At 36.6% G+C, this 24785-nt stretch overlaps 1 protein-coding gene across 4 annotated transcripts; it reads right to left on the bottom strand.

Annotated features, from left to right (window-relative positions):
* Window positions 1-1539: 1539 nt before the first annotated feature.
* PCF11 (PCF11 cleavage and polyadenylation factor subunit) lies at window positions 1540-24568 on the bottom strand. 4 transcript variants are annotated; one of them, XM_060605483.3, is made up of 16 exons: window positions 24045-24568; window positions 20205-20330; window positions 18097-18285; window positions 17552-17746; window positions 15493-16610; window positions 14919-15099; window positions 14329-14812; window positions 12220-13784; window positions 10575-10674; window positions 7426-7545; window positions 6814-6916; window positions 4731-4914; window positions 4062-4217; window positions 3719-3811; window positions 3171-3206; window positions 1540-2067 (listed from the first exon to the last, which is right to left on the bottom strand). In XM_060605483.3, the coding sequence occupies exons 1-16, from the start codon at window positions 24234-24236 to the stop codon at window positions 1852-1854; spliced, it is 5058 nt and encodes a 1685-aa protein (XP_060461466.1). In that variant the 5' UTR covers window positions 24237-24568; the 3' UTR covers window positions 1540-1851. The 4 variants fall into 4 exon arrangements, with proteins under 4 accessions (XP_060461466.1, XP_060461465.1, XP_060461467.1 ...); XM_060605482.3 differs by having other exon boundaries at window positions 6814-6919; window positions 24045-24567; XM_060605484.3 differs by having other exon boundaries at window positions 6814-6919; window positions 14722-14812; window positions 24045-24567.
* Between the last annotated feature and the right edge of the window lie 217 nt (window positions 24569-24785).

The following is a 24785-nucleotide window of genomic DNA, read 5'->3' as shown; positions in this document are numbered from 1 at the left end:
GGATACTTTTGGTACACTGGTAGGTTTGAATGTCACCTTTCTTTTGATTGTCATACCTTTAAGCCTTTGATAAAAGTTATGGTCTCCCCAAAGGAAGGTACAACAGAAAATTTTGCCTATGTTTTTGGATGCAGACCCCAGCCTTTCTTCCATGACAGTGTTCATGTATATTCCTAAGTTCAGCTATCACAAATATGTTACCTCTCAAATCCACTGGACACCTAAGTTTTCTGACTGAACCTCTCTATAATAGCATTTGACAATCTCTTGTATTCACTTTCATCTTAAAAAAAAAAGAAAAACATGCAGATAGGGTCTGTTTACAATTTCTAGTGGCTCCCATGCTCCCCAGTGTAATACAACTAAGCATGACAAAGAAGACTTCATAATTTTCAAAGTTGTTGGGTTTTAACCACATAAACATTTGAAAACACGTGTTTTCAAGATTTTAAGTTTGCTGTTCATTCTCCATAGATATGTGGACTCCTAGTTATCCTCCAAGACTCAAATACCACCACCTTTAAGTCTTCCTTAACCAACTTCCAGGTAGTTTAGTGTACCTACTTATTTTTTTAATTGCAGAAATGAAGTAGTAATCGCAGTAAAATGAAGTAAAGCCAGATCTACATTCTTGTTCAACTGTTTTTAGTGACTCAATCTGTACACTGGGGGACACACTCTGCTATGTAGTAGTATCTGTAAATACCACAGAAAATATATGTAAAAAGTTTGCCAATGCCTACCACATAGCAAGTGCTCAACAAACTGACTTTCACTGTTTTGTATGCCCATCTCCAATAGATGACAGGAAAGATTAATCTTGCATCTCAGAGATCCTGCCTTATATATAGCAGGTGCCATGCTCAGGTTTTAAAGAACAGAGTGATGAACAAGACGTAAGAAAAAGAAGCCATTCTAAAGCCATTGAAGAAATAAAAAGATACAAACTTGAAGTTTCTTCATCATTCTATTTATTACATGTATGAATATTAACATCTCATGGTATCCATCTAATTCAATCAAAACCAACAAAGGAAAAAGGTTAACCATGTTTCAAATGAACATTCTTACAGATTCCCCTGTAACTTAAAATAGAAATATGTTCATCTGCATTAAATTGTTTGACAAATTTGAAAAATGTCACTTAAAAAAAAAAATCACCTTTAGTACTTAAATATATTTGTTAATCGCTTGATGGTATCAGTGTCCAAGTTCAATAAAAGTTGCTTCATTAGATACTTTGCAAAAATGGACATCTGGATGGTTCTCTATAGCTGGAGAGATATATATGCAAAGTCCTATTTCGGTTTAAAAAATTTTTCAAGTCTGGCTTTTCTATTTAAGAAAAGTCCTGCAGTGCTCTCTCACAACCCTCATTTGAAGGATAAAACTAACCAGAATTTGCTTCTTTAATCATGTGAAGCTACTAGAAAAAAAAATCTTTTATGTTGAGGTTGCTGTTTAATTCCATTTTCACCCAATAAAAAGTACAGAAACACTGTCTTTATTTGATGGTGTGCATAAATATTACACTCCATGGATAGCAAAAATATTTTTTATTTATAATTTACAGTTTCACAAGTGAAAATCGTACATTTTTACACATACAATTTCATTTTGTTAAATTTGCACACATCTACAGAACTTTCACACAACAAGCACCTGAAACTGTGCAGGCAGTAGGAAATGCAAATACTAAAATGTATTTATTAACCAAATGATAGCTGAAGGCCCTGCCTCAGCTAGACAATTTATATAGATATATGTCTATATATACATAAAAAATTCTTCACCTTCTAGATCCAACAGCAGCTTTTTTTTAAAAAGAAAAACATACCTTTCTCATTTTATTTAAACTGACTCGACTGTATCACTTCCTGTTTTAATTTCAGTGGGTGTTGCTATGCTTTCCTCTGTACAAGCTGGTGGGGTATCAATTCGTTCTTCCTTAACTTTGGGACTTTCACAGGGTTCCTGCAATTCATTTTTGACAATGTTCAACATAATGTTCAAAGGGTTTTCAACTGGTGTCTTGCTGGGAGATGGTGTACAATCAAATGAAGATGTCTACAAAATGAAAAGCCCTGTGAGTTCTAATTCAAGTTCAAAAGTACCACATTAGTTTTATTTATAAGACCTTTGTGTGGAAAAAGAAACATACACATAACAAATAAATAATACCTGCTTCCCCATACAACATTATAAAAGCAGGCAAATAAATATACTGAGCATTTAATACATCCTCAGCAGTGATCTGAGCTAAGAAAAGCAGTAACCACTGTCAGGCCAAAAGAAGTTGATTAGATATACTTCTATATTTAACCCCACAGAGATAGTAACCCCTACATATACTATGGAATTCTGACTATCGTAATTTCAAATACTCTGACCTCACAAACCATCAAATGTCCTAGAATGTCTACTCTGTTTTGATGACCTAAATGTATCTTCCAAACTGCCTTTTTAATTTTTATTTATTTTTTTAGTTTTTTTTTAAGTTTATTTGTTTTGAGAGAGAATAAGCAGGGGAGGGGCTGAGAGAAGAAGAGAGAATTTCCCAAGCAGACTCCGCACTGGCAGCACAGAGCCTGAAGTGGGGCTCAAACCTATGAACTGCAAGATTACCTGAGCCAAAATCAAGAGTCTGACGCTTAACTGACTGAGCCACACACGTGCCCCTCAAACTCCCTCTTGAACCAGTTAGTGTTTATTGTTTGGTTTTAAGAAATGGTTACTCTCAAATATGAAAATTTGAACTTCTGAAGTCAAGACAGGTCTTTCAGATTTCACATGTGATCACTTTAAAATTATTCCTATGCTATATAATATGCTAAGTTTAAAAAAAAAAAAGGGCCGTAAACACTACCCATAACTCTAGAAATCTGTTCACATTATGATCCTCCTCTTCAGTTTCCCTCACATTTCTCTGGGCCTACTGTTTTAGTAAAAAACATCAAGACTCAAATGAATAGAATGCAAGGAATACAGAAATTTCAAAATCTAAATCAGATCCTATCAATCTAGCACCAATATTTAGTGAACAACCTAAATGCTACATCAAAACACAAAACAGCTCAATAAAGTTAAATATTGCTCTGATGCAAAAAAAATAACTGAAAATAGACTTTATTAATGTACATGAGAAAAAACAGTAATCAAAAAGAACTTACATTTTGATAATCTTCGTAACATGATGGATGATAAATCTGAAGCAAAAAGAAAAACAGTAAGTAGGTATTCACATGTGTGTTCATTTCCAATAGACTATTCTGATAGGATTTTCTTTTTCAATTTACACCAAAAAATAGCTATCTTAGAAAGGTGGCAAAAATCACTCAGTCACATATGTGGATAAAACAAAAATTTCATCCAGTTTCTCTGTAATCTTGCTTTATACATTTAAGTAGATAACATGGTATACTTTTAAGATAGTAACAGTTTTTTTATGATGAATTATAAATTCAGAATTAAAATGATGTGGTTTAGGTAAAAAGAAGACTGACTAGATTCAGATCTACTCTGGGTTTATCGTTAACTAATTCTGCAACTTCTTATATAAAATGAGTATAGAACCAATTGACTGCTAAAATAACTTCCAACTCAAACACTCTATACCTTTTTTATAAGAATCAAAAAACAAAAATTTTTCTTTCCAACTGGTGAGCTAGCCCCTACAAAAAAAATCTAATCTTAACACTTATAAAGAATTGAAAATTACCTTTCCATCTACTCTAATAGCATTTTTTAAATGCCATTCCTCCTCTTCTTCATCCCAGTATTGTTCAAATTGTTCTTGACAGATTTCACAACTCTAAAATAGAATGATAAAAATGAAATTTACAGAACATATTCAATCACCTTAGGTAAAAACATATAAACATTTTATTAAGTGGAAGAAAACTTACGTGCTATCTGGAAGTTCAATATATAAATACAAAATAAGTTCTAAGGATTTTGCATTCTTCCATGCAAAAATAGTTAACATTTATTTTGCTGTTGTTGGTCACTGATAAGGAAGTCAGGGATGACCAGAGGTAGAAAATTTAATATTCTTTTCTTACCTCAACTGCTCCAGCTGGTCCAGCAGGTACACTTTGGAACTCCTTTTCTTTTGCAGCCTCCTGAGTTTTGAGCACAACTTCTTCATGCACCTTTTCAAAAAACTGGCTCTTTGCACGTTCTTCCAAATCAGCTATTTCCTCAAATTCTATCCAGTCCTTAAAACAAGTTGATTTAAAAGGAATATTTTCATTTGTTTCTAAACTTTTACTGCTTATCTTCAATATAATAGCATTGAAAGATAAGGGTACATTTACCTATAATATGCTTTAATATTATTTAAAATTATACTTTCTCTATGAACCCCACAACTTAGAGACAATACAAAGCAACTACTGAACAGTTAAGTTCTTAATGTTCATTTTCCATTACCTCTAGAGTTACAACTACTAATTTAAACAAGATAAATTTCACATAAAATTTTTGACAAAAAAAATGTCATAGGAAATTGGAATTTTACAGCTAGTAGAAACTTATGTCCTACTCTTATCTCAACAAAAAGCAAATACATACTCTTCAAATTTATTTTAAAAACGTTTTATATTCTAGGGATCAAATTCTATTCAGAAAATTGATGAGATAGCTCCCAGCAATTATTTAAACTATAACACTCTTTAGAATGATAAGATTTAAGGGTTAAAAGATGGTTTAGAGGTATACTGATTACTTACTGTTAAACTGTAGTACCAACGTCTATGAGTGACTTTTCTGCTAACATCTTTTTCAGTTCTGTTTTGCCGATAATGCCAGTCCAAGTGGTCTGCATATACATCTGTCTGTGATGTTGTAAACCTCATTCCACAAGAGTAACACTGAATACCAGTGTACAGTCGATTTATAACGCTATCATAACGTCTATTTTGAAAAACAAAGAAATCATCTTTAGTTCTGATAATATGGAAAAATGGCCAAAAGCTGGCTGAAACAATACCCTAAGATCAATATTGTTCTCTAATATCATGTCACTGACCCTCTTTAAATTAACTTTGGTGAATTTTAGAACATGGAGTCTATCCTCTTATTGATAGGCCTGGCCCAGTTATTTCCTTTCTAGCTAAAAATGGAATGATCATCTGCTAACTAATAAGCCAATAGCTGGCCTGCTCTTAGATCAGTGTCAACATCAAGGTGGACATGGCAGATGGGTATGGCAGAACAAATGGATTTCACCTCTTCAGATCTTTGGAGTTCTGAATGACTCAACTACCCCACCCTCATCTAAAGAATGGTGAAAGTAGTACAAAAGAAATAATAATAGTATACATAACTAAAAAGAAAAATTAGACTCATGGTAAACTGAGGTCACCATCAGTTCTTACAATTCTGAGCTTCCTATTTGGAAAGAAATAGGTATACAGACCAACTAACTGAATAAATAGGGCAGTTATGAACTGTTAATACTAAATAATGATTTAATAAAAATGGTTTTATAACTATATGGGGAAGAGTTGGTAGGACAGTAAAAGAGCTGGCTAAATCTTCATTTTCAGGAAATCAAAAGATTGTCTAAATGTGATAAATCAAGAAATCAAGAAAATATGTATCTTTTAAGAAATAGAGAAATGCAAGGAACCATAACTAACAGTTAAAAATGGTTTTAAAAAAAGTGTCTGGGTGGGGGTATTGGATGGTTCAGTTAAGCATCTGACTCTTGATATTGGCTCAGGTCATGATCTCAGGGTTCGTTGAGAGCCAGACCCGCATCCAGCTCTGTGCTGACAGGGTAGAGCCTGCTTGGGATTCTCTCTCTGCCACTCCCCACTCACACTCCCTCTCTCTCTTTCAAAATAAATAAATAAACTTAAAAACAATTATTTTTAATGCTTCTGGGTAAAGAGTAATGCCAGGAAAAAGGGATACTATCTTTTATTATAAGCCTTTATTAGAAGACTTTCATTATAAAGCTTTAATTCCATGAATTACAGTTAAAAAAAATTGAGTTTTAAAAGGTGTAATCCATTAGGTGTCTATATTTTTATGAAGTATTCATAAGGATATAATAAGTCCATAAAGCACCTTTAACTTTTTTTATAGGAGTAATACACACAAATAGAATATTAGGAAAAAATATGCACCAAATGTTAAAAGAGTGGTTATCAGTAAAGTTGGAATTGTAGGTTAAATTTATTTTCTTGATTTAACTGAATTTTCTAATTTTCTTTTTTTTTCCTTAATTTTTTTTTTTTAAGTAGGCTCCATGCCCAACATGGGGCTTAAACTCACAACCCTGAGATCAAGAGTCACATGCTCTACAGAGCATGTAGGAATTTTCTAACTTCCTACACTGAATATGCATTACTTATGAAATGAAAATAGATTTTTTTTTTAAGTTCTTAAATACTAGACTATAAAAATCTCATTTTCCTATCTTCAAAAGCACAAGAATATCAAATACAGAAAAAATAATGATTAAGAGAAATGGAGATAAAAGGAATACATGATGATTAATACCTGATGATTATATTTCCTATACCAAATACAGATATTAAAAAATTGAAATTTGGGGATGGTCTCTTGGCCTAAATACTTGTGCAGCAGACATATTTTAAAACGAAATTTAAAAACATAAAGGCTTCTTGAAGTTTATGTTATGTATATTTCACTACATTAAAGAAAAAGAAAACATGCTTCCTAAATTTTATAAACACTTGAAAGAGGGGTAAAATGAATAGCACTAATAATAACATCCACTGTTTAATTAAAGTCATTGTCCCATTTATCTTGGAAAATTAGAAAGAAAATTAGATTACATACTGTTTCAGTTCTTCAATTGTAAAATTGGTAAGATCTGGAACATCTTGATCTTCATTTTGATCTTCCTCCTCTTCAGGGGCAGGCTGAGCAGCAACTTCATTTACTTCTTCAATTGAAAAAAAAACAAACTTCTCAATATCGTTCTCTAAGCATTCATTATAGAGGAATACTAAAGTGTCATAAACATACAGAGAACCCCATCTTGTCTATTCACTGTATTTACTGACCAAGGAAACAAATACAATTCTTTGTTTTGATAACTGAAATTAAGTCTGATTTCTTCAAAGTCAATTTTCATGAAATTTTATTTCATCAATATGCAAATTATTTTTAAAAACTAAATCAATATAAAATAACTAGTAAAAAGTCTGCACATGGCATTTGCAGGAACGTTAAATGAAACAATGTCCACTATAAAGTTACTAGTACCATCTTAGAAAATTTTTAAAGTATTTCATTATAAGCCAATTATATTTGATTTCCAGAAAAAAATTAAAAATTCAAAATTTTAATGACTTTTATCATAACTTATAACATTATAGCAAATCATACATACACCTTTAAAACTTAATAAAGTTTTGTGTACATGCAGTATAGAAGAACCATACTCACGTGTTGTAGCTGAATCAGGCTGGGACAATTTGAGAATTCCTGTTTTTAGCAGTTTTGAAAATAATTCATTTACATCCACCTGACTGAGATGATTATCAGGATATGCCTTTGGAAGGGCTCCTTTAAAAAAATAGCACTCTTAAAATGAAAGTAGAACTCAAAGATGTAAATCATACTATGCATTTTTCAAAGTTTTCTTCAAGATGCCCTATCAATAATAAATTTGGGGAATGCATGGGTGGCTCAGTCGGTTAAGCGTCTGACTTCAGCTCAGGTCCGGTCAGTGAGTTTGAGTCCCTTGTAAGGCTCTGTGCTGACAGCTCAGAGCCTGGAGCCTGCTTCAGGTTCTGTGTCTCCCTCTCTCCCTGCCCCTCCCCCACTCATGCTCGCTCACGCGGCGCGTGTGCACGCTCTCTTTCTCTCTCTCTCAAAAATAAACATTAAAGAAAATAAAAAAATAAAAATAAATTTGAAAAAAATCTTCTTCAGGATGAGTGTAATTATCACAGAAGCTCCTAAAGTGAACTTTTCATTTAGGTCAGCAAGTCCTCATCTCTTAAAAATATATTCTAGGACAAATATTAAAAGTTAACACTGAAAACACTGATACTTTATGAAACTTTATAAGTACTTTATAAATACTTTATTGAGCAGGGCTAAACCCACGACAGGATATCATGACCTGAGCCAGAATCAAAAGCCGGACACTTAACCGACTAAGCCACCCACGCGCCCCAATTACTATTCTTTAAATCAACTGTAAACACAGTATTTTAATGTATTTGTATATCACTATTATCTATTATGCATCTCACTACACCTCTAGAAAAAAGTTCTGAACTACTAAAAATTTCTCTTCATGACAGAAATTCAGTTTGCATCCACAATATACATAATCCCTGCTCTTAACCACTGTATACTGTACCCTTAGCACAGTCCGTTGTACATTGCGGGCTAATTAATTGTTGAAATGTCTGAATACATGAATGAATAAATTAATCTCAACAGTCAATTACAACACCATTTCACACCCTAGTTTAACATTTACATTTCACTGGGATTAGCTATTTATGTTTCAGAGTTGTAACCAGCTATTCACAAGTCTGTGAGCAGCTGAGTTGAGTGATCAAGGGCATGAACTATGGAAACAGACTCCTGGGATTCTAACTGGAAATTCCATTTTCTAGTTGTGTGACATAACCAAGTTGCATATCTGTGCCTCAGTTTTATAGGTAAAGAAGAGTCATCCTAGAACAATACCTAGCATACAGCAAATGATCAATATGTTTAAATATTTACTACTAGGAGGTGTTTTTACTTTCATTTTCAAGAAGAAACCTTAAGAGAAGCTGAATATAGAACACTGGATGCTTTTCACACCTCTTTAGTAGGAGTGAGCAGAACCTGAAGTAAGGCATACTTAACATCTCACTCAACTCCTCCAACCTAGAGGAAAAAGATGTGATTTCCTCTGTGACATTGCTATCCCCTGTGTGTATACACATGCACCCCAAGGTTGTAAAAACAAAAAGAAAATTTGCAGTTTTTGCACACTATCTCATGCTACTCACCCCAACATAACAAATCCTCTACTCAACAAAAAAAAAACTGAGTTCTAAAAAGAATACGTTAATACAGCACATGTTACAAAGCACTTTTGCATATACTACCTTATTTGACTCTTAAAAAACAAACTTCCCAAGCAAATACTGACTTTATTGTCTGTCAAGAGGAAGCAACTGAATCCCGGAGAGGATATTTGCTTATACCCTGCCTACCTATAAAGTAGTAAAGTATAGCTTCTAACACTGGTCTTCTGACTTTAGATCCCAGTTCTTTCTTCCCTTTTCAATACGGTGACAACAAAAAAACATTTTAAAAATATTAATTTATCCTAATTGTCAATCTAGGAACTAAAAACACAAAGTGTTTTTCAAATTAATTACATGAAATACTTGTGATGACACAATTTAAGAACTAAAGCATAAACTAGAACTTGACTGACTAGGCTTTCCCTAGTTACTTCCAAAGTTTTGGAAAACTCCCTAAATTTGTAAACTAAATAGTGCCACGCTAGAGCATGTTTCTGAAAGTGCCTATTTTAATGATTAAAAAAATAAAGCAAGTACCACTACAATTTGGTTGGGCTACTTCTCAATACACTAAAGCTTTGCAGTTATTTTATAAAATACCATAATTTATAAACTTCCCATTGTTTTAAAATTAAATTTAAAATTCACTTTTTTTTTCCGTTTATTTTGAGAGGAGAGAGAGAGAGAAAGCAAAGCGAGAGAACAAGCAGGAGAGGGGCAGAGGGAGATGGAGAGGTAGAGAATCCCAAGCAGGCTCTGCAGCATGGAGCCTGATGGAGTGCTCAAACTCATGACCTGAGCCAAAACCAAGAGTCAGATGCTTAACTAAGACACCCAGACACCCCAAAACTAAAAATCGCTTTTAAAGCTCTCATATCCAATACAGTTACTGTATCCATAACAATACTGTTATGCCTCATCTCACAGTAACAAGAGCTTCTCAGGGGACCTGGCTAGGGACTCAGGTTTTTCTACTTTTTTGTTTTTTTTAAGAAGGCTCTACACCCAACCCAGGGCTTGAACTCACAACCCCAAGATCAAGGGTCACATGCTCTACCAACTAAACCAGCCAGGCACCCTATTTCTACTTTTTTAACATGTTGTGTACAATTATTATTTGAGTGCCCATAAAGACATATGAATGAATCAACTTCATAAAGCAAAGTCCCTAGTATTCACTTCGTGTTTGCTGGATCATCACATATACACAAAACAAAAACTCAAAATATCAAATAACTGAGATTTCTGAGGTTTGTCATTTATTTCATTTTACCTCAACACAAACATCACCCTTTACTCCACCCTCCACAGGTTTCTTTCTTTTTTATGGTCTACAAAACCCTGGCTGACCATGTCTAGCTATAAACAGGATCCAAGTGAATACACATAAACAGTGGAAACAAACTCAAAAAGGGAACACAAATTTCCAGCCAGATTAAATTTCTCTAAACTGCATATCCCCTCTCAAAATTGTCATTTCCTAAAACTGACAAAACTAGCTACTCAACAAAACAATATTTGTTTTTTGAAAAAACGCTAAGTTCAGAAAGCACATACCTGAAGGATTCTGAACAAATGCTCCAGGATTTTGTGGATGAACTGGTAAAAATTGTTGTCCTTGGCCAAATGCTACTGGCTGAGCAACACCAGTAAGAACCTTTAAGAGAAACCTTGGTTTTAAAAAAGAACATCCTTTCTGTATTTTAACTAAAACTTTAATATTCTGATCATATAAAAATACCGACAGATATCATAAGGTCTGGTTTCTACAATAAAAATGTACAAGTGTAACTTAACTGGATCACTTCATTTCTAGACTTTCTACAAAAATGAAACAATACTCCCTTACCTGTTTCATGGGTTATAAGATGTACGAGAAGTTTAAGATACCATGCAAACATAAGATAGCCAACAGTCTGTGTGACCTTAAACAAATCATTTTACCTTGCTGATGCTTTCCCTTATTTTACAAATAGAACTGATATCTAGAGATATGACCTGTACACAATCATAATGGCTAGCTGTCAGCAAAGCTGAGGCCAGAACTGCTGACCAGACTCCTTCCCACAGATATGAAAAGCCTGCTTTAATCAGCAATCTCTTAACTCTTTTTTGATCATCCTGCTTGAACATCATACTTTGGGTTGCAAAGTAGACTGTAAAAGACAAACAACTACTGTACAGACTGCTTGCTATCAATAATGCTTATAACACATTTTAAAATCTTTTTGTTTTACATTTTCTTCCATGAGACATTACTACTATAAAATGAATCTGTCCTAGTAAGAAAATGTCAGTGCCTAGAAAAAAAGTGAATTTAGCCCAGGAGAATTTCAGCAGGCAAGCAAAGTAGTCATTAATCACACAATGTAAGCACACTGCTTTATAATTATTTCAATATGCATTTTAAAATATATGCAGAACAAAAGCAAAAGAATACCAACAGATGATTGTACAAGTTGAGGTGATGCACTGAATGTATTTGGGAGACATGTCACAAGTTTCCTGTGTTTACATTAATATCACACAACTGTATTCAACTGGAATCACTGGAAAGGTGGTGAAAAGTAGGAAGAAAAGAAAAAGAAAGGCTGTAAAAGCATGGGCAGTTTGATTTTATTTAACTCAGGTTAAGGAAGTTCTTAAAAGTCTAAAAATCCAGCTCCCTATAACTTTAAGGGCTCCACAGTTCTACAATGTAGCACAAGTCTATGAAACAAACTCACAATTGTGTAATACTTTACTAGCTTTGAAACCAAAAAGGAAAAAACATAATGGGGAGGCTATGCATGTGTAAGGGGTAATATGGGAAATCTCTGTATTTCACAGCTCAACTTTGCTGTAAACCTAAAACTATTCTAAAACAATAAAGTCCATTAAAAAACAAACACTGTGTGTGCGTGTATGTGTGTGTGTGTGTGTGTGAGAGAGAGAGAGAGAGAGAGACAGAGAGACAGAGAGAGAGACAGAGACAGAGAGGGATTTCTACAGATCCTGGGAGAGCTAAAATCAATTTTGGATTTAAATTGCAAATTTAAGGCTCAAGACTCTCATCCCACTTGCCTAGCATGTGGACTTCTGGAGTACCTTACAAACTGTCAATCTACAGAATAAATTATCTCCTAAAAATCTTCAAACCCTAGAAACATTAAAATGGTCCACATCTGTAAAGAACATCATTTTAGAGTAACAACAGACTTACCTGTTGAGACGCCTGAATATTTCCTACTGTTATTGGAGCAGGTAAATTGCCAAAGTTTCCAAATTGGGAACTCTGGAGATTCTTTTCATCAAAATAGTGTCCAGAAGCTCTGTTAAGGGGATTCGAGAAACTCTGGTTTCCAGGGCCATGTGGTCCATTAAAATTTGGTCCTTGAGGTGAATCAAACATTTGTTCATGTCTTTGGAACTGTAGTCCTTGGGATGGGGCATTAAAAGCATTGCCAGGTGGATCATTATATGGACCAGACTGATTGAAAGATACTGATTCAAGCCTTTGTGAAGGATGATTGTCAAATCGTGTGCTTTGAAGACCAAGAGGAATATCAAACCTTGATGCTTGCTGGTGTTGTGGGCCATCAAATCTTTGAGGTACACCATCAAATCTTGGTTGAACCTGCTGTCCAGGTGGTCCATCAAATCTCTGTGGGCCTGGCTGACCAGTTCTTTCAAATCTAGGACCTGGCTGCCCATGTAATCCATCAAATCTTGGCAAGAGTGATGGCTGACCTGGCTGCCCATCAAACCTTAAAGCATGACAACCTTCAAATCTTGGACCACCTTGACCTAGAGGCCCTTCAATTCTCAAGCCACCTCCTGGCACAGAAGGACCCTCAAACCTCATTCCACCTCCTTGTTGGACTAACGGTCCTTCAAACCTGATCCCAACCCCTGGCTGACCATGTGGACCCTCAAACCTAAGGTTCCCACCAAGTTGATTATGTTGTCCTTCAAACCTCAAACCAGCTACTGACTGACCATGGGGACCCTCAAACCTCATTCCAACTCCCTGCTGTAGCAAAGGGCCCTCAAATCTGATCCCACCTGCTGGCTGACCATGCGGTCCATCAAACCTAATTGCAGCCCCTGATGGACCATGACCCCCTTCAAATCTAAGTCCACCTACAGGCTGACCTCGGGGATTATCAAATCTAAGTCCACCCACAGGCTGACCATGAGGTCCCTCAAACCGTAGACCACCCACAGGTTGACCCCGATGTCCCTCAAACCTGAGACCACCCACAGGCTGGCCCCCTGGTCCCTCAAATCGCAAACCACCTGCAGATCCCTCAAACCTCAGACCAGGGGAACCTTCAAACCGAAAACCACCTCCTCCTGCCTGACCAATCGGCCCCTCAAACCGCAGAGGCGTCCCAACTGGTCCTGGAGGACCTTCAAATCTCAAAGGACACCCACCTCCTAGCTGACCTTGTGGTCCTTCAAATCTCAAAGGGCCACCTCCCCCCATTTGTCCTGGTGACCCATCAAACCGAAGAGAACCTGGTGTAGGAGGTCCATCAATTCTAGGGCTTAATTTATTAGGTCCTTCAAAAATCATCTTGGTTGGGCCATCTCTTGTTACTGATGGCCTACTAGGTCCATCAAATAATGGTCTGTCTTCAGCTAAAGCTGTAAGTCGCTGATTTGTATCGAGGCCGGCAAATCTTGATGCTGGGCTATCTACAAATGGTTTATCTGAATCTTCGTATCTAGGTCGCTTAAGTGGAAAACGATCATTGAATGGTGACCTCTGCTCTTCTCGTACACCTTTTAAAAAGAAAAAGATGTTATTTTCCCTGAATCTGAATTTTTATTAAATTATCTTAATTCTTTTTATTTTCATGTAAATGTTTAGCCAAAAATATCCAAAACTATCTCACTTTATTAGAGGGGAAGGAAAAGACAGCATATCAAGCAGCAAGAAAGAGGATGCCCTCTACAGTCAGACACACCTGGGTTTAAAAAAAAAAAAAAAAAAAAATCCCCATTTTGTCAACTAATTATTTGACTTTGAGAGCAAGTTATTTAACCTCTCTGGTCTTGCTTCCTATCTCTAAAATGAGATAAAATATATTTAATTGGGTTATTTTGAGGATTAAATCAGATTACATATATAAAGAACCTAAGTCAAGTACCTAACACATAGGGTGGCCTTAAGTATTAGCTCCCTTCCCTTCCCTTTGAGGGGAAAAAATGAAACAAAATAAACAAAAGGTAGTCTGAACAGTCACAGAAATCCATCCCCACTTAGCTTGTTCATTTTCCCTTCACTGCTGATTCAATAGGCATAATCTGATTTAACTTTTTCTACCTTTAGCAGAGACTTGCTCGTCATGTCTTCTCCGGCCCTCATGGGGTGAAAGATTCTCAGCATAAGTACGACTCCCAGATATAGGAGAAAGACGTCTTGCTCTTTCACTAAATTGTTCTTTTCTGTCAAACTGTGCTCCACTATTCCTACTTGCATGTTTACTTTTGGATGGCTCACATTCTATTCCAGACAACAAGGCATCGGTCAAAGGGTAGTCAAAAATATCAGGATCTAAGAGATCAAGTCTTGGAAATGAATGCTGAACCTGTGTCCTTTTCAGTTTTGCTTTATGTTCATAGTAGGTTAATTCAGCATCAGATAAGAGAGGTTTCTTTTTTAATCCACCTTTATTTTCTTCTGTAGGACTATCCCGTACATTGCATCTATGTTTACCTTCTTGATACTGAAATAGCTGTCGAATTTGATGCACAACAACAAGGAACTCATCCTGTGTAATTTCACCAGATGCTAAACGTTCACTCGTCTGTGTAGGGGTGATAAAAGGAAATCAAATATTTTAAGTATAAAAAGCACTTACAAAAAAACTTAGACAAAAGAGAATAATGACTACATGTGGTCATAGTAACTACCTTTTGAAGTAATTCTCTTTTGCTTGCAAGAGTTAACTCTTTAGGAATCTGAAGATTGGCATCTACACTTAATCGATGCTGCTGCTTTGGGGTTCGAGGTGACAAGATTCCTTTAGTGCTTGACCAGCTCTCCCTATGCCTTAGATGAGGAGATTTACTATGTTCATCACCCTGTTGTAAGCTGAAACCACAAAAGCATGATGTTACTTCATGAAAATTTTTTCAATTACTCAGGACCATATTCCAAAGGATCTGGTTAAAATGAATACATGTAACTACAAAAGTTAACTAAATGATTAAGAGCACAAGGTCTGAAGTCAGGAAAATCAGACATGAATTCTACTTCTTGCATGTCCTAGACGTGAAGCTTTAGGTAGACTAGTTAACCTTTCTAAACTTGTTTCCTTATCTGTAAAATAGGAATACTAATGGTATTTCACCCAGTTACTGAAAAATAAAAGGAAAAATAAAGCACTAATTACAGCATCCAATAAATATTACCCAATTTTAAAATTAACACTGTCTTTAAAACATACGTTATTATTTTACTTAATTAAAAACGTTAACATCCTACCTTTTATTTTCTTCCCAACCAGATTTCCATCTTTTGGTAGACTTCGAACTTTGCCAATTTTCTATATTCTCCTTTGGTTCAGTGCCGGATTTTGTAGAATGCTGATTCGCAGCTTCTTGTGGTCGTTCCTCTTCAGTCTTTTTTATTCGCCTCGGATCTCGAATATCTTGTTTATTACTCCTTTTAGCATTTCGCTCTTCCCTGGAAGGTAGCGTAAACTCTTCCATATGTGATTGCTTAACTCCTGATTGGCGAATCTTTCCAGCTTTGGGTGTGGAAGTTGGAGACATACTCCTCTGCCTTCGTTTGGGTGACCGCCTATCTCTTCTCTTTGGAGAATGTATAATTGGTGATCGAGACTTGGGTGATCGTGATCTTGACCGCTTTCTAGTACTTGATCTCCCTGGTTTTGTCCCTTGTTTTTCTGATTCTTCCGTTATTGTATCCTGCTTTTGTACGATGCCATTGATGATTTTATTTCGACTTCCAACGAGTCTGTGTTCAGATGATTTCATGTGCTCATCTTTGTCCTTTTTTTCTGCAGTTTTTCTCTTGTCTTTTACATCATCATCTTTGCTATCAGTCTTATCCTGAAGATGTTTTTTTAACCTAGGATCTCTCTTGCTCATATCCGACACCCTTGCACTTTCGGATTCTTGATTTTTTAAGTCTTTTGTGTGGGATAATTTGTTTTTCAAAGGTGATGGTGATTTAGATTTAGATTTAGATTTAGAATCTAATTGGTCAAGTTCTTTCTTGGTTATTTTTTCACCTGATTTGCTTTTCTCTTGCTTGGACGAATTTAGTTTTTCAGAGGGTACAGTTTTACTTGTCTTAATATCAGACTGGTTCAATGTGTTCATTAGGAATTCTTTCCTGTGACTCTGATCTTTTCCATGCGAAGAATGTTGACTCATCCTATTAAGACGGGGATCCCGATTAGTTCCTTTCAAATCCTGAATTTGTAAGGATGGACCTGGACGGCTTTTCTCTGGTTGCACAGGAACTTGATGGGGAGGTTTAACAGCCAAAGGGGGAATTGGTGGAACATGTAATTTGGATGGTGCAGATCCAGGACCTAAGTTGGATGTCTCCTGCTGAACGCTAAGAGAAACTGCCTGAAATACAAAATAAACGTTCATGTTAATACATAAAACATGCAGATTATCTGTCAGGAAAACAATAAAGAATGTAATGTTTTTTCAATAAATCCATTCAATACTACAGCTACATTGTATACTTCTAGTGTTTAAGTGGAGATTAAAATAAAGAGAGAAAGTTCATGTACTTATGGGGCTTGTTATTTCTTACTAGTCCTTTACTTTGGGGTTTTTGTAATATAATCTTTAAGAGAATGAAAAAAACATCCTCCCTCTTCCTAATTATGCAGGATTCTGAGCCAGACTGCTACTAAGAAATTACCAAATAAATCACTGCACCCTAGGTGCACAAGAATCAGAGTCATTCCAGCTAAATTTTAGGTCATAAAATTTAGTTCCTCCTAATGTCACTGATAATGAACTTGATAAAATCTTGCCTTCCTGTACTTCCTCACTCTCAAATTCAAGTGCTAAGTAAAATAACTTAGTAAAAGGTCACTCATGCATGGAAATATGTAATCTTCCTGGCCTCCTTAATTTTGTGATGGCTTTTCTTTCATAGGCTTTAGGAACTGGATTTCTACTCCTGAAACCTAAGCTCATAAAACATTAAAGACTACGCAAAAACATTCACAACAACACACCTAACCATCTTGGGACAGGTCTTAAGTCCACATGATATAATGTTAATTAAACTAAGGTGTTATCTTAAAAGATAGCAATTTAACAGAAAAAAGTACTCGAAAGAAACTAGTGTATAGTTTATACTCAAGTGAGTTTTACAATAAGGAAATAAAAATTTGGTGTAATAAAGGTACCATAATTTACAAAATAAATGTGGAAAAAGAATACACTCACTAATAAAAATAACATGCTAATACAATTCAAATACAAAATAATTACTTCTCTATCTGAAGACAGGTTTAAAATATTTAAAATGCCAAATCTCCTCTACTTACCAGTTGTGCCTTAGCTTGCTCTAGCTCAAGCTCCAGCTTTTTCTGCTGAAGTTCTAACAACTGTTTTTGTTTTGCCAGTAACTGCTGCCTTATTAGTTGTTCTTGAGTAAGATTCTTCTGTATATCAGGAACAATTGGAGGAGTGGAGATGCTAGGGGAACTGACCACTGTGCCAGGTGTTGAAGGCTCTTCGGGCTAGAAGAGAAAATAATGTGTTAAAAATATATATTTCACGGCTAAAAAGGAAGCTGAGGAACTAAAAATTATCAGCTGACCTCTTAATAAATATTATCCATAATCATAAATGGCTTGTCATGTTTAAAGCACACAAAAAATCTTCCAAAAATTTAAAAACCGAAATAAGGATATTATGTAACACCTCAACAAGAAGAATGTATTTTAAATGCACTGTGAACCTGAGTGAAAAAAAAGTTTTTTTGTAACGAAACTAATTTAGCATGGGGTATTCTTGAGATTTCAAACAAGAAATTTTAGGTAAATTGAAATCTGATAAAGTATTATATACCATTCATATTAAAACTTACCGATTTATTTAAAAATTTAGGATTCACATGGATGCTAGATGTATTCACATTGGGGGGCAGAGGTTTAATAGGCCAAGCAGGATCTAACGAATTGACTCTGACATCCAGGGCATAAAGTTTCTTCAAAGGGAATATTTCATCCCATGTGGAACGTAATTTAAATAAACTTTTTCTAGTATTTTCATCCACCTAGAACAACAGAACAATTCTATGGCTTGTTAAGTTACTATAGAATGTTTTAATTATTAAGAATTAAAGCTATATAAATATCTGTTCTACTCAATACAGCAAACATACTACTCATTCATAAATATGTACAACAGTAATAACTTATTAAAGGTATATTTGGTTTGAAAATGTAAAGTTAATTAAGAAACTTCTCCTTCAAAAAAATTCAGAAAAATTAAAGTCATTGTCCCCTGGCCTTTATGAAAGCAAACAACTAAGCAATTCTATTTTTAACAGTACAAAATGTTTCCAAATTTTAGGGCTTGATATAGTATTCCTTATGTTACTCTTACTCTGGACAAAAGTGTAAAACAACTAGAAATTAGTTGAACCTGTAAGACAAATCTGTCTCCCTAACCAATCTTCTGCAATACAATATGGTTGGCACCTATGAACAAGTTATTTGTGGTATGGAAGGCACCATAAAAATTGAAATTCACAGGTATCTTACCCACTGTTGAGCTTCAGTGTTACCTAACTATGACAGGAATAACAATAACAATGATATTCAGAAACTAGTTAGCAGAGACATCTAGTACTTGGGAAAACTGAATTAGAATTTTAGCTTTAGGATAATAAAGCCTGGCCTATATTCAAGTCTTTAGAGAATTATATTTATTATAGTCATTTTCATCAACTGCAGGGTCAATGCCCTGTTAGATTCAGTAATATTCTACCAAACACCCAACTAAATTTGAACATAATGAAACTGAAACCAAGAAGCTGGTTTAGCTTCCCAACTCCTGTAATGCAAAGTTGGCTTCTTAGACTACAGCTTCAGGTAAGCTGTTTTTAGCCAAGGTCTACAATACACTATTCATCAGCAAGCCCCTTAATACAATTTGAAACCCAGCTTTCCAAATTTCTTCTGCATATACTTACAAGCAGTATTTTTTTCTAAGAACTGAGAAGAAAAAAATTACTCAAGTAGCAACTACTTGAGTAAAACAAACAAGTAACAAACAAGTAAAATCTGTTCTAACAAACAAGTAAAATCTGGTATTTCTTTCAAAATAATTCCAATTCTCCAAGTCTGACAACTGTAAGAGTTCTCCAAACACAACAGGTTCAGCTAATAAAAGATAAGAACTACCATTTTTTTTTATGTTAGGTAACAAGATTTAAAACTAAATTACTTATAAATGTCCTTTTGCTAAGTGTGAAAGATCAAGTCTGACAGGAAGAGAATGGATTACTCCAGCAAATCCCTTGTCTTCCTCAGCCTAATACTGTATTAAACAAACTACCAGATACAATGTTATGGAAGGAAAAAGTTGCAATCGCTGGATATAGAAACTAACAAGCCTTTCTTCTAAACATTAAGAGGGGATTAAAAGTTATTTCCAAAATAATTTAAAGCAATTAACTGGTCCACCATTCACACATACCTATTACATTCACAGAAAACACACTTGAACAAAGTAACAGGAAACATTTCCGGGGGGCGGGGGAGGGGGATCACAAAAGTTTCAGGCACCAATCACAGGCTGGGACACACAGGAAGATTATGCTTTTTCAGATAGGAATAGTCAACATCCTAACACCAAAAACTGCAACAATGAAATTTGAAGTATTATTGATAGCTTCAGATATTTTTGCCCATATTCTAGTGATGGAACAGACCTTCAATCAAATGAACTCAATTAAAAACAAAACAAATTCTAAAAGCAAACCCCATCTATTCTTGAATGGATAATGGAAAAGCCCTAGAATCTGCTTTAAAGATCTAACATAAAACACTAACTTTAGCATGGTACTTGATAAATATCCAAGAGAATAAAACATTTCACCACCCAAGAAAACCCAACACAAACACAAGTATTTATTTAATCAGGAACACATTTTTTAAAAAATTCAAATGTTTCTAAATGCATATATACCTTTTCAAACACACAAATAAATGTTGCAACTAGATTTTTAGTAAAGGCAGTGAGATACTCTCTTCCAACGTTTTTCACGATAGAATCCATAAGGTACATAACAGGAAGCTTCTCTGAGGAAGGAGCCTGAAGTGATAAAAAGAAACTGAGAAGTTTAGTATAATGAATTGTCACCAAAGAATTACTTTTAAAAGTGAGTTTTCAAACATACAATACAGATTTCTATTCTTGTTGACGCTAAATACTTTCGAATTAATATTAACCTTTATGAAAATTAAATGTTCAATCAAGGTGTCATCTCTTACAATGATCTTTAGTTGAGCATATAAAATTAGCTCAGAAATACCAGAAAGACAAACCGTAATCTTTAGCACATTCATTTAACACTCGATGTAATTTCAGGTTCATATGGTAAAAAGACCTGTGTTTTAAGTGAGCAAAAAGGGGAAAGGGTATTTTCTGTAACCCAAGTGTAAGCTTTGTGACTCCCATTAACTTAGAATAGTGTGCCTAGACTCAACGAAGTAAAGTTTCCAGACTTCTGGCAGAAACCCTAATTTTCATAGGCATATTTTATATGTTAGACTCTATGACGCTTTTGTTACCTGTAAAATCATTAGGATTACTTTTCTATAATCCAATGAACAAAGAAATTAAGTACACTTCACATATGAAGTTAATGGCAAAAAACACTCTGAAACTTGCACAAGGACATGCAGGAAGGTGCAAGTTGTTACTGATACAAGAAAAACTGGATGGAGCAGCTGCTGAGTCATGTAAATCAGGTTGAACTTGACTCTGGAAACCAGGATTTGTCCTGAAGATTTTCTTCACAGCATGGACTCTCCGTCGAAATATTTTTCCTCTGACATGCACAAACCAGTGTTTCTAAATTTGTGCAAAGCCAGTGTGGTGATGCTGATACAGGTGGCCCTTTCCAAAGCAAAGAAATGTTGCCCCCAGTTCAACTGCAATGCCTAACCCACCACTGGCTTTTAGAATGTACAGCAAGTTTCCAGAAAGCATCAGCAGGTTCACAGACTTGAGGAGCATTAAGACACACCATAAAAAGTGTTAACTCCGACTCCACAGGAGCACCCATGATTTAAAGACAAAATAAAAAAAAATTATCCCCATTTACCCATCCCATGTGTATCGGAATCTTAACCCTGAACAACACTTACCCATAGCTATCTGTAGCTAGGGTAGGCTCACAGTTCTGCAGTACACAACGCCATCATATTTCACAAAACCAATTGCCCATACAAGTGTGTGGAAGTGCTCTTGCTTCTGATAACACCTTTACAACCAAAGTTGGCCAAGGAAACCTTTGAATAACTTTGTATGAAAAATTTCTTTTAGGGTCCTAATAAAAGGGTTCACAAGGCCACTGCATGTGGGTATACTAGTAAGTACCAACATGTCCAATGCTTTATTGCTGTGTCTTTATCTTACCATGTCATGTTTTATACCATTTTAGTCATTGTTGTACTTATGAAGACAGGCTCTCTTTAAAACCAAAATCTGTTCAGTAGGCTAATTTTTTTATTGTACAAGTGAATCCTGTATGTAATATTTTTTCACTACTACTGCCTCATGGGAAGAGTCAAATTAGGTGTGAATCCTTTAGTAATGCCGAGACGCTAGAGAATAAGGACACAAACATTCACCTCCAGAAACACAAAACCAAGCCAGTTTGCTACCAAATGACAGAAAATCCCTCCCCTCACCCTCAACCCCAACCCTGATTATTTCCCCAGTGACTTTTACATCTTTTCCTCAACCTGGCTTTCCAAAAATAACCAGGAAACGTGTGCCAAAAAAATTTCAGCTTTTATCAGCAAATAGTCCATCTATTTTCACCACTCTGTGTCGCCATACACAAATACAAATTTTAATGTGGTCACTATCGTCAGCATTTAGTTTTCACTTCTCGAAGATCTTCTGGATCCATTAAAAACCAGCAAGGAAACTGTTGAGTGACAACCTGAACTGCTAAATATTAGACTCTGTGGAATATTAGTAATCCCCAAACTACTAGGTAATTAGATTTTAAAAATCAATGTTATTTAAAAAAAAAAAAAAAAGAAAGAAAGAAAGAAACGCAAGTGTTTTGTTTTTTAAAAAAGGCATTCAATGTCAAGGTAAGCCTTCAACAAGGCAAAAACTAAGTTTTCACGTCCAACATGTTTGTGATATCGATAAAAAGGATGTTGAGTATGAGGAATGCTTCCTTTTTAAGTCTCATACTTTAAAAAAAGAACAATAGCTGTTTCACAGACATTCACAGGAAAAGGTGAATGAAGACTTGTATTTTAGCTGTCAGACTGAGCATGACAAACTTGTTGGGCCCTTAAAAACAAAACAAAACATCTTTACTTTTTTGTCCTCTTTAAATTAAGGTATGAAAGGACCACCTGAAACCGTGTATCTTGTGAACAGATATACCCAAAAGAGTGGATGGAACCTAAAGAATGAACCCAAGTCACTTAAAGACTTTTGTTTAAAACACACAACCACGTAGATAAAAATAAGTCTTGGAAACAGATTCTACACCTTACAAAGGTAAATAAAAAAGACAAATACATATTTTATATGTTTTATTCACAAATTTTATAATACCAGTCACACATTTCAAAACCATTTATTAAGAGTCAGACCACTCAGTTGTACACTAGACAGAAACCGCCTCTAAACAATATATTGGTGGTTGTTGTTAAAGTGGCCTTTTAAAAGGGGTTCACTCTGCTAAAAGGAGGCTCATCCTGTTAATTTCAATCACTAACAACTAGAAAAAACTGAACCATAGTACAAGCTTGAAAAATAACTTAAAACGTAATACTGGGAAGCTATTAAAACTCATTATGATTACTAAGTTTAACAGTAACTTAAATGACATCGCTCCCACATGAATCCACAGAAGAGGAGGACTACAGGGAAATATAGGGTGGCAGAGGACCACTTCTTTCAAGGGGTGAAGAAAAGCACGTCTTCACTATCAGGGAAGGGAGGAAAAAAAGAGAAAAGGAAGAGGAGGAGGGACTGAACTTTTCAAAAAAAAACTGCAAGTACTTGTTACCCACTGGGCCAGTTCTCCACCTACAGGTTGGATAAGATCTCCTCCCCCCACCCGAACCCCGCCCGAACCCCCAATTTCCCGTATTTTGGGGCAAATTAGACCCTCCGATAGGAGAATAAAAGTTCGATCTGGCCGCCCCCACCCCAAAACGGGGCTGACGGGTGTGAGCAGCTGCCTGGCTGGCAGGGAATGGATTCTCCTCTCTTCCCTTTCGCATCATGTGCTTTTCAGGCGCCATGTTGGGCTCCTAACAGGCGGCTGCTCCACTCGGGGCCAATTCCCTACTCCCACCCACCAACAGCTCGCTCCCAGGTCCCCCTTCACCTCCTTCCAACCCACAGAGCACAATTACCCAAAAGGGTAAGGGGGTGGGGGCGGGGAATGGGAGAACCACCACTCCCCACCTTCCCGGGGGTTAAAATGGTTTTAACTCTTACTTCCCCACACCACAAACTGCCTTTTAAGTACCCCCCTCCCCAAAGGGCTCTATTCAAAACGTGTGTGTCGGGATATACAATGCGGTGGCCTAAATAGGGAGTTGGTAAGCGGAAGTGGGACTCCACCCTTTATCCTCCCCACTCCCTCCCCCCCGAGAGAGGCCCACGCTCGAAGCCTGGGCCAGAGACCGAGCCTGAGTTGGAGGTGGAGGGTTGGAGAGGAGGAACACTGTCCCCCTTTGGATGGAAGCGAGACCTGGGATGAGGCTGACACTAAAATCAGGGAGTATTAGAAGAATAGGAGGCTGCGGGGTGTATAAAAACCTTGGCGGTTTGGGCCTCGATGAGAGAGACGATCTCCTTGGCGAAGGGCAGGTTCTCCTCGGCTAGAATGGTCAGCATATTGATGTGCGGTTTGCTATTGAAGGTCAGGTCTTCGAGTGATGATTGATAATCCCGACAGGCGTCCTCCCGGGCCCCCGCAGTACCGGCCTCGGCCGGCGTCTGCTCTGACATTGCGCCGCGGCCCCCCTCCGAGGTCCGCCGCAGCTGAAGCTGAAGCCGCTCTCGATACCCCGCCTCCCTTCCGACTCCTCTTCCTCTCCCCGGGTCTCTCGCGGCTCCGGCTTCACCACATGCTGACCGCGGAGGGGGGTTAGGGGACGACACAGGGGGAACCTCGGGTATGAAACGCCGCCGTCTCAAGCGTGATCTCCGTCCACTTCCAGCCGCCACAGAAGCTTCTTTCTCCACAGACACAAAATGGCGGCGGCAGCGGCGGCTCCAGCTCCGAAAATGTCTGTGTTCCCAACCGCTGCGTCGTGCGAAATGAGCAAGGGGAGGGGAAATGTGCGGTAAAAGGGCGGGGCCGTTGAGAAAACCAGGGGTGATTGGTTCATCCAGTAACGTCACAAGCCCCGCCTTCGGCCCTTCCGCAGGGCGTCCTGGCACCGCCTTCTTCTCCCGGCCCTACCCGGGCTTTCGCAACACCTACCGTTCAGAGGTGCGGTGAAAAAGACGGCCCCTCTCATTGGCTGATTCATAAGGGACTGTTCGGTCATTTGT

The sequence above is a fragment of the Panthera onca genome, chromosome D1 (assembly GCF_046562875.1).
Source record: "Panthera onca isolate mPanOnc1 chromosome D1, mPanOnc1 haplotype 2, whole genome shotgun sequence".
NCBI lineage: Eukaryota > Metazoa > Chordata > Mammalia > Carnivora > Felidae > Panthera > Panthera onca.
The sequence above is the reverse complement of the archived record's forward strand: the minus strand, read 5'-3'. Positions and strand labels throughout refer to the sequence as shown.

Bases quoted from the DNA above. Each gene is read 5' to 3' on its own strand.
- PCF11 (XM_060605482.3), bottom strand. From the start codon at position 24,236: ATGTCAGAGCAGACGCCGGCCGAGGCCGGTACTGCGGGGGCCCGGGAG. The intron at 10,675-12,219 runs GTAAGTCTGTTG...TTTCTCTTAAAG, and splicing joins ATATTCAGGCGTCTCAACAG to GTTCTTACTGGTGTTGCTCA. The intron at 4,915-6,813 runs GTATGTAATCTA...TTTTCAAAATAG, and splicing joins ACAATTGAAGAACTGAAACA to ACGTTATGATAGCGTTATAA.